Source organism: Nematolebias whitei, chromosome 1 (genome assembly GCF_014905685.2).
Source record: "Nematolebias whitei isolate Nwh7 chromosome 1, NemWhi1, whole genome shotgun sequence".
Classification (NCBI taxonomy): domain Eukaryota; kingdom Metazoa; phylum Chordata; class Actinopteri; order Cyprinodontiformes; family Rivulidae; genus Nematolebias; species Nematolebias whitei.
The window spans coordinates 16,636,456-16,648,550 of NC_056498.1; the positions used below are offsets into that span (position 1 = coordinate 16,636,456).

At 38.2% G+C, this 12,095-nt stretch overlaps 1 protein-coding gene across 1 annotated transcript in view; it reads right to left on the minus strand.

The window, feature by feature from the left end:
- Positions 1–2,530: 2,530 nt before the first annotated feature.
- The window catches only part of casq1b (calsequestrin 1b), a 45,011-nt gene continuing 35,446 nt past the window's right edge, over positions 2,531–12,095 (minus strand). The window contains exons 2-11 of the mRNA XM_037682656.1: positions 9,577–9,670; positions 8,514–8,614; positions 8,325–8,436; positions 5,799–5,872; positions 5,499–5,629; positions 5,282–5,327; positions 5,105–5,159; positions 3,876–3,976; positions 3,665–3,739; positions 2,531–3,184 (exon numbers count right to left, since the gene is read on the minus strand). Coding sequence (XP_037538584.1) covers positions 2,984–3,184; positions 3,665–3,739; positions 3,876–3,976; positions 5,105–5,159; positions 5,282–5,327; positions 5,499–5,629; positions 5,799–5,872; positions 8,325–8,436; positions 8,514–8,614; positions 9,577–9,670 — 990 coding nt within the window. The 3' untranslated portion in view covers positions 2,531–2,983. The remainder of the gene's footprint in view (positions 3,185–3,664; positions 3,740–3,875; positions 3,977–5,104; positions 5,160–5,281; positions 5,328–5,498; positions 5,630–5,798; positions 5,873–8,324; positions 8,437–8,513; positions 8,615–9,576; positions 9,671–12,095) is intronic.

Sequence of the window (12,095 nt, forward strand, 5' to 3'; positions counted from 1 at the left end):
AGAGGCAAGACAGCCGACTCAAGACCCGTAAGTCCCAGGTTCAATCCTAGCCATTCCCACATGTCATGGTGTCTCTGAGCAAGACACCTAATCCCCAATTTCTCCCGGGCACTTACATAGCTGCCCACTGCTCCACCCAGGTGCAATGGGTTAAATGCAGAAACTAATTTCACCATTGTATAGGAACATACAATGATAACAACACACAGCACTTATTATTATAATCCTTGCCTCTATTTTCTCAGTCTGTGGCATCGGATGTCAGGCAATTACATCCACAGCCGCTACAGCACACAGATTTTTTTGGGAAAGTTTCCAGGTTGCTAGCCATCCTAAAGTTTTTAAAGATTGACTGTCAGGGAGGCATCAGCAGAAAGTTTTTTTTTTCAGAATAGTGAGAGATTGTTTCTCACCAGATGCCAGTGTTTTCAGTATTACTCATTTAGATATGACAAATAAAGGTTTCCTGGCAGTGTAGGAGAGTGTGGTGTGGATGTACAGTATGCATGAGTTTTAAAGCACATATATATCAAGGTTGGTGAAGGGACTGAATGCAGGCAGACATGATGAGCTCAAGTAAAACTTGTTTTTTTTTAATAATTGAAAACAAAGGGCTGACATGATTACAAAAAAAACAAGAGGGAGGACTGAAACATCTGTCAGGTTGTCAAGACAATGAACCGCTGTTAGAGAGGTTACCAGAAATAGTTTAAGTAGAACAGGGGATGGTGGCAGCACCTGGGTGATTACTTGTTGGAAACAGATGAAAGTGGTAAGATGATTGAAGGACCGGGGAGGATGGCTGAGGGTGAAAATGTGAAAAGAAACATGAAACACAGGCTAAATCAAAACACAAGGGACATAAAAATAACATAAACCACAAGGATAAATAAGTCTAAAACGTAAACTGGAGGGACTAAAACAGACAAACACAGACTAAATATGTCATATTTGTGTATTTGTGCATTGAACTGTGTGACATTGTAGGCTATCGTTAACGCACAATTCACAGATGTTAGCTGACATCCTAGCCAGCATCACATACTGACAAGCTTTTCATTACAAATAATGGTATGCTGGAAAACGTAACGGCTTATCATAACGTTTCTAAAGTAGCATTTTTGTGTTTTTTGCCAAATCAATTCTAACTTACACAGAATATTATATCATTGGCAGATAACTAAACTTACCGTATTTTTCGGCCTATAAGTCACTTTTTTTTTTTTTTGCATAATTTACATGCCTGCGACTTATAGGCCGAAGCGATGTATTTATTGATTTTTGCCCCATATTTATAAACCAATTTTAGGCTGAGATATGACCGTTTTCATTCATTCTGACCAAAAAAATAAATAAATAACATTACCATTTTCAGCCACTAGATGGAAGCAGAGTAATAGTATCAGTATGGCATACCGTTGTATCATGTAATTGGTAAACATGGCTATAATGACAAATTCAAAAAAGTTCAAGACAAAAACAACTGGACTTTATTTATTATCCTTTATACTTTATAGTTTTTGTCTTGAACTGTTTTAAATTTACCATGTCCTGGATGACTGAGAATCTTCACCATCTATTAATGACACAATCGGCTTGCCATAGACCCCAACTTCATTCTGCTCGCTGCTTGGAGCAAGTCAAACCAGCTGCACCGCCCCAGCAAAATACAGCTGATGTGATGGTTAATGTCCTTTTATTAAGCAAACGTTAGACTGAGACAAACTTTTACTATAATTTCGAGCAAACAAATAATTGTTTTTAAGTGTTAATCTTGGTAAATTCTTGTTAAAGTCCTCCCGTGCACACTCCCGCAGCTGCCATTTGGCAGCCCATCAATTTTTAGCACACCGGCCCACATTTCCGGGTTGTCAGCTGGGACGCGTAACAAACATGACGCATCAGCGGAGACGCATAATAGATGTGACGTATGACATATGCAACGTAGATGCAACATATTTATGGATTTTTCCACTTTATTAGACATATTTGGGCTGATGCGACTTATAGCGGAAAATACAGTACCTCAAAGCTAACAGTGTCCAACATTAGAAGTTACTAGTTATAGCATGTACCAAACAGTTCCCTTTGTCCATAGGAAATATTTTATAATCGTCTATCTTGATTGTGATTGGCCAAATAACTCGTATTCCACCAAAGATGTTCTATTGTGAAGACAGAAACCGTGTTGTTTCTTAAAGTCCAGTCAATGGGAAATTATTTTACCACGCCTCTGATTATATCCCCAGAAATAAACCCCTAAAACTTTTCGGATCTAAATGAATCACGTAAATGACAAATAACGGATTTCACCAAAAAGCGACAAGTTTGCAAGTACCGGAATGTTTATAATGTGTTAACCCTCTGTGAGTTGGCTTTTCTCCAAAACTTTGTAATATAGTTGATGAAGTCTACACCTGATTGTCTGTGATTCTGTTTTTTTTTTTCCACGACCGTAGAACAATGGAAACATGAGAACAGAAACAGATAATTTCAATTTTATTTTCAAAATTTGTAATGATCTTAAGACTTTCCAGTGAGTTTAGGTTTATTTTCGTTAAAAACTGTACAGGAAAAGTGTTTCTTCTCAAAGTCAAGTAGAAAACGAGTAACAGAAACATGATAACAGGAAACTGAAGAAAGTGAGATGGGGCAAAATGGAGTTCAGTGACTTTAGTTTGAAGCTTAGCTACTTTGATTCACATTCATTGTTAATGTCAAAGATGAGAGTCACAAAGGACATTATCTCATTTTAAACTTCAACCCCGATCACCATCATCATCATCAGGATGGAAATTTCTTGGCTTCACATGAAACCTCTGTCTTTACTCATAGTGTTTCACGTCAGGTCTTTAACCAGTCTGAAAAAAACAGAAAACAAGAATGCACGTCTTTTCAGAGCAAGATGGCGAGAAAATAACAGAACTATGGAATTTGTACATTAGGAGCAGAGTAACATAGAGAGTAACGTAGAGAGTAACTATTATTCATCATCTTCATCATCGTCGTCATCATAGTCATCATCGTCGTCATCATCATCATCATCATATTCATCATCATCTTCTTCCTCATCATCATCGTCTGGGTCAATTTTCCCAGACAGCACATCTTCGATCCACTGTTCGAGCTCGTCAGATGAAGGCATGTCATCCTGGTCATCCATTTCCATCCATACGCTGTCAGCCTGACGGTAACAAACACCTACATGTTAATAAAATCATTACAAATACATCTACACATGTTATTAAGGATGGTGTAATGGCACATTTATTTGTACCATGATGGTTTGGTACAGACATTTTGGATGGGTACAGTGAACTGACAATGAATACATCAGCCACAGGTGATCACAGCTTTCGGAGTTTGTGCACATTTTATTTAGCTGCATTTTGCCAACAGCCACCACAAAGAGGAAGCAGAAGAAGGAAGACTGGTTTCTGTTGCTGGTACAAGCACTAGTGGAGGAGTTGTGTGTATCTTCATGCAGCAAAAATATTTTCTGTAATAATGATCAAAATATTTCATATTCTCCAATTTAACTGTTTTCTTGTCCAAACACAAATGTGCATTTGATGTCAATACAAGAATATTCCAGTTTTCTTTGCCATACACCAAGTTGAAACGTGTTTCTCTTTTAAAGTATAGGATGGAAATGTTTGCTTACATCGTGGACATCAACTACACCAATCTGAGGAGACGAGAGGCCAATACCAAATGTTTTCTCCCAGTATGGAACCAACTGAAAGCGAGACACAAGAAGAAGGAACAGCCCATTAAGTCCAAGATGTCATACATATTATGTATGAGGGATGAATGAAGAAGCCTAAAACAAAAAGAAACATTAAAGGGATCTAAATGGTAGGAAGTATTCTCACCAGGGGGAAGTTATCTGGGTCGATCCAGATAATGCTAAGGTTAGGGTTATCAGTGTTGTCTTGTGCTACTTCCTTCAGGATTTCCAAGAATTCAAAACCATCTAGAGAAAAGTTACAATTATGTGTGTTCAAGTGTATCATACTTTTTTAGTTTATGCTATTAAAAATGTGTAGAGATATTCAGATAGATACTTATTAAAGAAAATATATATATATATAGTAGTCCCTCGCTACGTCGCGATTTGTTTATCGCGGACTCACTCTATCGCAGTTTTTCAAAATAAGATTGGACATGACACACAATTGGCTGATTGATGGATGAGCCGCACGATCGGCATGAAATTTTTATTTAAAATAAATTATTTTAAATTATTTAGCACCTGCTGTACCTTTGTGCAGCCCACACTGCAGGACAAGCTTCCTGCTGCAGCTGATCAGCTGTTCTCTGTGTAGAGCGGAGAAGTGGGCGTGGCCAAGAGCGCTTGCAGGTGGCCGAGGAAGCAGGGAGCTGAAATCATGACATGCTGTGCTCTTTTAAAGCGTTTACAGTTTATAAACATTGTTTATAATATTGCACGAGTGTGATATATATATATATATATACACTAAAATAAACTACTACTTACTACTTGTACTACTATTCCTACTTTGCAGTTTTTCCATTATCGCGGGGCTTCAGGGTACGGATCTCTCGTTTATCGGGGGGGGGGGGGGGGGGGGTTGGTTCCCAGGCCCCCGCAATGTGAAAAACTGTGAAGTAGGAATAGCAATACAAGTAGTAGTAGTAGTAAATAGTAGTTTATTTTAGTATTTATATATATTAAGGCTTTTAAACCCTTCCCACACTTGTAATATTCCAAACAATGTTTCTAAACTCTAAATGCTCTAAAAGAGCACAGAATATCATGATTTCCGCTCTCTCGGCCACCTGCTGCTCTTGGCCACGCCCACTTCTCTGCTGCAATCACTGGCAGGTGGCAGAAAGCCGAAAGCATGACATGCTGTAGGAGGGAGCTTCTCCCTGCACCTGTGGGCTGCACACAGGTGCAGCAGGTGCTAAATCATTTAAAATAATTTATTTAAAAAAAAAACAATCCATGCCGCTCATGAGGCTCATCCATCGATGAGCCAAACAGATGTCATGTCCAATCTTTGAAAAAAAATGCGAACGAGCAAGTCCACGAAAATCGACCCGTGAAGTAACGAGGTACTACTGTATATCTTCTCACCTGGGTCATCCTCCTCAGCAAAGGCAACAATGTGCTCTCCATCAATGTCATCTTCCTGTATTCATAAGACAGGATTTTTTAAATAATGCAACAATGGATAAACACTCCACCTAAAACAAAACAATGTTAACACTTTTAAATGACACAAAATGTATTTTTTAGATATGGTTGCCTTACCCAGATTTCATACATGCTGTGAGGCTCAAGTTTTCTCAAAGTTGGTCTGAAACATTAAAATGTCAACAGAATCTATTAGACTTGTCCACAAAACCATTTGTAAAAGACTGTTTTCCGTATCCCCTCCGTACTTCAGATCAGGCTTGTTTTTCTATCATAATCTGGTAAAATGACCCAGCATGAGGCATGCTCTTTTCAGCACCCATCAGAGTCCCACCTGTCATGCTGTTCGATGTATTCAACAATCTCAGACTCGATGTAAGGTTTTCCTGGAATGGTGACTGGTTCGTTCATGAAAGGTTCATAGAAATCAACTTCATTTATCTTCAGTTTTAGCTTCTTGGCAATCTTAGAAAAGATCAGAAATTGTGAAAGTTAGACAATATACATAAATTATAACACATCCAACGATGTAAGACATTTTAAAGTCTTTAGTGTGACATGTTCATGAAATTAAATTACGGTAATAGTAGTAGTAACTATCATGCACACACATGCTCAAAGAAAAAATCTATACCTTTGGATCAAATGTGGCGTAGAATTTGACAAAAGGGTGGAACTCTTCAGCTGCATCATCATACTCTATAAAATCTGGAAAAAAAAAGGCAAAGAAAATGCAACCTTTAGGTTTATCAAAGCAGTTTAGTTTGACACCACATATGACCCTGCAATGACGAAATGTAGATCGTCTTCTCAAGGTCTTGACCGAGGTATTTAGGTGCATAATAAGAACGTGTATAAGTACACAGCGGTTTTTAACTCCTTCAATTCCTGGGTCAAAATGTCCCTGAGGACTTAGCGGTCATTTTGACCCGAGGGCAGCTGGATGATGTGCACAAAACTTCCGTAGAGAGGTTGTGGTGGTTTAACTTCATAGTGGCAGCATACTGGAGTTCTGCATGGAGCATGGCGGCAGTTTTTCAATTATATGGGGTTTCATGTATGAAAGAATGCACATCTTTCATACTGAGAGTTGGCACTGTGCACCAAAATTTTCAGATTTATTTAAGTGTCCATGCATGTTGCTGCTCACCTTTCCTTCAAACATCCAGACAAATATGGAAATCAGTGCAGACGAGACACCTACCCTGACATGACTCCATTTAAATATGCAAATACAGTAGTCCCTCGCTACTTCGTGGTTCGACTTTTGCGGACTCACTGTTTCGCGGGTTTTCAATATAGAATTGTACACAACACACAATTAGCTGGTTGATGGAATGTGACCAACCAGAGCATTGTGCTCTGTATCCCGGGCGCTGACTGGCTCAAATTTTTTGCAGTACTGTACAGTACATATATGTATGTTGTTAAAATTACGTAGGTTTAACATTAAGAACATTGCAAGAGTGTGGGAAGGGTTTATAAAGCCTTAAAATAAATATATAAATACTAAAATAAATATAATGTCCATACTTTGTGCATTTTCACCTATCGCAGGGGTGTCTGGAACGTAACGTTCGCAATAAGTGAGGGAACACTGTAGATGCAAATATGTCCCGCATGTGTAATTTTCATATATGCACAAATGCAAGGCTTGGATGCAGGAAAATGAGGAATCTAATCAAATGTGAGTCAGAGACGCCCCTAAAGATGTTAATGAGGTGTAAAAACACGTTTCTCACTTTTGAGCAAAGATGAGTAATTGCGTGTGCGAAACTGCAGTTGTCACTGAATTAAGTGAACCAGAAGTACAGCTCTAAGACTGAGGTATTTGCAATATCATCATTATAATTACAGTAAAGACAGGGTCATTCAGAGTCTTGGTAGACCTTAGAGGTTTATTTGTTCTAATATTTGATGCCCAAGCATTAGTAGCTGCATATCAATGGAGTGTTTCAGTCATAGTGTACGGACATTTGTTATATCAGGCTTCATACTGACGGCATGGCGCGACTCAGGGACGACTGTAAAACACTAAATTGGTATTTGGTTGGCATGATCCGCAAAAACCTGCTGCCTCTCAATTATTCTAATGGCGATGTCCTCAAGTAGTGCCAAAGCTTAATTCTATCCAAAAAAAAAGTATTCTGTAAAGTATAAGCAGGCTGCGCTATCACAACAGCAGCTACATGCACTCCGCCCATCTTTCGGACGACTGTACGGACATATTCTCGTTGTATCTCGGTGCAATGATAATAAAGCTTATTCTGATTCTGAGCTTTCATTGTTCATTAATTATGGTTTATGCAGCTAGTTATGGATATATGGTCTGTGCCTGATGTCTATGTTTTGATCTGAGGAATCATCCCACGTTAGTTGTTCTGAATTAATTTGCTGATTATATCATGTTCTTCTCAGTAAGACAGTTCACGCGGATCACCTCTCCTGGACATGGAAACTATAGGGAAAGACAACAAAGTCCATGTTCAATAATTCAGGTATAAAATCCAACATTTTTCAGTCAGGTCATCTGGACAGTTTCTTTTTTTTTCGTACTGAAACGTTTTGCCTTCGGTCCGGAAGGCTTCATCAGTCAAGGAAACACACAACAAAACTGATTCTTCCCCCAACAGCTTACTCCAAAGTGGAACAAACCAGTTCTGCTTGTGATAAGATGGTCTGGTTTTTCAAACTACAAGACTGTCAACAAGGAAGAGGGCCGGCAACGGAGGAGGGGCGTACCAAAGAGACCATCTTATCACAAGTAGAACAGGTTTGTTCCACTTTGTAGTAAGCTGTTGGGGGAAGAATCAGTTTTGTGTTGTGAGTTTCCTTGACTGGTGAAGCCTTCCAGACCGAAGGCGAAACGTTTCAGCACAAAAAAAAGAAACTGTCCAGATGACCTGACTGAAAAATGTTGGATATAGGGAAAGACCTACAGTAATTGGTAAATACTAAGAATATAATAGCATTGAGCTTGCCTTCACATTGAAGGAGGCTAATTTTCTAAATTAGCCAAAGTCCCTTAATGCTCCAATTAGTTAGTAAGTTGATCAGATCAGAGAGGGGTCATCATTCTGTGCGGAGTGGTCTAACAGAAGAGTGACGGGGTTTCAAGTTCAGCCTTTTGACCATATAAAATATCAAATAGTCAACCTACGAGGAGAATTCTCGCTCTTGAAGTAGCCGACTAGTCTGATGACATCATCCAAGTTATAAAACCCCTTCAGCTCGCGTTCGTTGTCGATAATCTCCACGGGGTCTTCTATCACCTAACAAAAGACACACGTGGAGACTTACAAAGAACAAAAGCTCATAATATTTTCATTAATGACTGTAAGTTACTTACGTCGTAGAGGAACTCAACAATGGTGTCTGCAGCCAGCTCTCCGTCATATTCTATAATCTCATTGTCTGCAAATATGTAGATACTCTCCACTTCATCCAGACCTGGGAATATAATAAATGGGAATAAAAACAGTGTTTTCTGTGTAAAATTATATCTTCCATAAAAATCTGTCATCCACAAGCCAGTAATAGCTCTAATTCATGTATTTGTATTTCTTTGTTAACAACTGACAGGTCATGTACACCCTGAAGAGGTCATAAGTCTATTACTGTATATAGAGCAGTTATTGCTAAAATATATAGATTTTCATTAGGTGTCAGTTATAATCATCAACTTTAAAAGAAATAAACATTTGAAATATATCAGTCTGTCTGTAATGAATGAATATAATATACAAGTTTCACTTTTTGAATGGAATTACTGAAATAAATCAACTTTTTCTTGATGTTCTAATTTTATGACCAGCACCTGTATATATATTATTTATTATTGGTATGTGGGGTATTGGTATATTTTACGAATGAAATGAAAAGCTACAGTACCAGTCATGTCAAAGCTGTGCAGCATTCAAATCAAATACCCTATACCACTTTTACTGGCATGACAGTGTCTCAACATGCAACTTTATGTTTAAATTAGTTAAAAATCAATATCAAGTCTACTGGTAACAGCTGGTACTATGAGAGAGCTGTGGTGTTGCTGAACACTTGAGGGCAGTGTTGATTTATATTCTGCATCAACCAGGAAAAACTGAAGTGAGTGAAACAAAATAAACATTTAAGCTTTACACATTACATTTAAAAAAAAAAAACATCTAATCAGGCCTTACATTATTGTAATAAACAAAACAGGTTTTTGTCAAATACCTGGTGTCTTCAGTCAGTTAGTATTAGGCTGAATTTAAAGTGAATAAAAGTATATGGAATTCATAACAATAATCTATCCCCCACGTTGACTAAACAAAGTTTGAAAAAGAAAAAAGAAATCTTACTGGTTTTGTATGTAGATTATTTATGCTCCACTACAGTGTTTAGTTTTTACCAGTAATGTGTGTCGGTCTTACCTAGTTTCTTGGCAACAGCGGAGGCCTTCTTCTCATCCACCAGTCCGAATCCGATGTCCTCATCGTCAAGTTCGTCCAAAACTTGGGCTGCAAGCTGCACGGAGAGATGAAAACACAAGAAGGTGTAGATGAACGAAAGGCGGACAACAAGAAAGCGCTACCCAATACCTTTTCCAAATCTCACACAGATCGAGTTTTATTTGCATGTGTGCAAGCCTTGGCATATCCTCTCCATTTCAGTGCCTTAAAGGCAGTAACTTTGAATCGCTGAGGTGGATTTTCTAAATATGAGTGAAATCATAACATCAAGCTTCGCAGCGGACATGGGAAGAGGACAGACATCAGAGCGTACAGCAGAACAAGAGCCGCAGAACTCCAGCCAGGTATGTGAAAAGCAATAGATGCTGCAACAGGTGTTCGCAAAGAGAAAAGTCAAACGTCGCCTAAGTCAATAAATACAATTGAAACTAGTTGTTTACACAAATTGTATAAACAGACACAAAACCATTTCTTCCTTAATATCTGACAACTTTAAATCAGACTAAACCTTTCCTGTTTAAGTCAGTTAGGATTCCTAAAATTATTTCTGTTTCCTAAAGGCACAATCAATGAGAGAAAATCTTTATGAGAAGATTTTATTATTTTCTCCAAAATCACAGATTTACATACACTAAAATTACTTTGCCTTAAACAATTTAGAAAAGTTTAGATGATGTCATGTCTTTGAAAACTTGATAATAAATAAAGTGCTATGTGTTACCATCATTGTATGTTCCCATGCACAGGTGAAATTGGCTCTCTGCATTTTAACCATTGCACCTGGGATGCACCCAGGTGGGACAGTGGGCAGCTATGTGGGCTGCCTGGGGAGCAACTCGGGATTGGGTGTCCTGCTCAGAGACACCACGAGATGTGCAATGACTGGGGATTGAACCCAGGTCAGCTGCCCTGCCCCTACACCATCTCAGCCTCTCTTGATTAGCTGACAACAAGTGAGTTAATTAGAAGCATTCTTTAGGGCACACCTCAACCACACTGCTTCTTTGTGTAACATCAAAAGAAGATAAAAAGAAATCAGCCAAGATATGAGGAAGGGATTTGTCTACCTCCACATCTCTGGTTCTTCCTTGGTTATTATTTCCAGATGCCTGAAAAAGCCTTTTTTCTTTGATCAAATAATTGTACACATGGGAATGTCCTATCATACTGCTCAGGAAGGAGATGGCTTTTGTGTTCCTGAGGTGAACATGTTTTGGTGCATAATGCGCCTATCAATTCCAAAATAAAAGCAAAAGACTGTGAAGATGCTGCTGAAGCTTTTCAGTGTCATTATCCACAGTAAAAGGAGTCCTGTATGAATATGGACTGAAAGTCCACTCAGTGAATAAGAAGTTGTTACTTTGAAAGCAATGTAATCACCATTGTTATGTTTGGAGGATCAGGGGCGTGCAAGCCTAAGAGCTTCAGAAAACCCTGATTTCAATCCGTGCGTGCGCAGAGCTGAAAATGTGTGTGTGAGCAAGGCAGCCTACAAGCCTGAATACAGTTTTGTCAGCAGGATTGAGAAAAAAATCCAGCAAACTATTGTGAGAATCTTAGGATACCTAAAATATTTGACCCTCAGTCATACAGTCTAAAGGCAATACTATTAAGTACTAAGAAAAAAATACAAAAACTTGCTTCTTTAAAGAAAGTAAAATAAAACATTCTCTAAAAAAATTCTCTAACTTTGACATTTAACATAAAGTATTTTTGGAATTCCTAACCACCCTAAGTAGGAAAGGATTAATCTGGTTTATTGTCATATAGTAAGATAACAAACCTATTTTATACAGGTTTCTTTTTATACAGTGCGTGTGTAAGCATCTGGTATGAACTACCCAAAATTATACATATTCACGAGAATACGGTCTTAAAATCAGTCATTTCATACAGAAATATTAACTATCACACTTGAACAGTGCATTACAGTTATAGACTCATTGCTTGCGCCCCAGCACAGCTTTCGTAATGTATAAAATCATAAATCCCCAAAATTTGCAGTAACACTTTACATGAAGAAAGTATAATGCAATGCAGCAGCTTGCAAAGCAGCATTGCACATTGGATTCACACTGTAAGCCACCAGTTGCCCCCACAGCACAAGCATAAATAGCTACAGACTATTTATAAAGTTTTAGTATGTCATACAATATGTTTCTCTTTGCAGACAGTCTTTGGGTCATCCATTCTTGTAGTCTTTTACACTGATATGATTACTATTGAAGACCTTAAACTGTATTATCACCATGAGACAGCCCATATATGTGACGCCAAAGAAGCACTGTATGTCTCATAGGTGCTCTTTTGATGCTTCAGTTACATATATTTATGAATTTGATTTTTTTCTGTTGGCTACTTGCTTGTATTAGTTTATAAGTACCACTTTCCCTTCTTCTTTTGTTGTTATTTTAAGTAAGAAGCCTTTTTTTATATTTAAGAGAAATCAAAGTTTGTGTGTGTGTGTGTGTGTGGGGGGG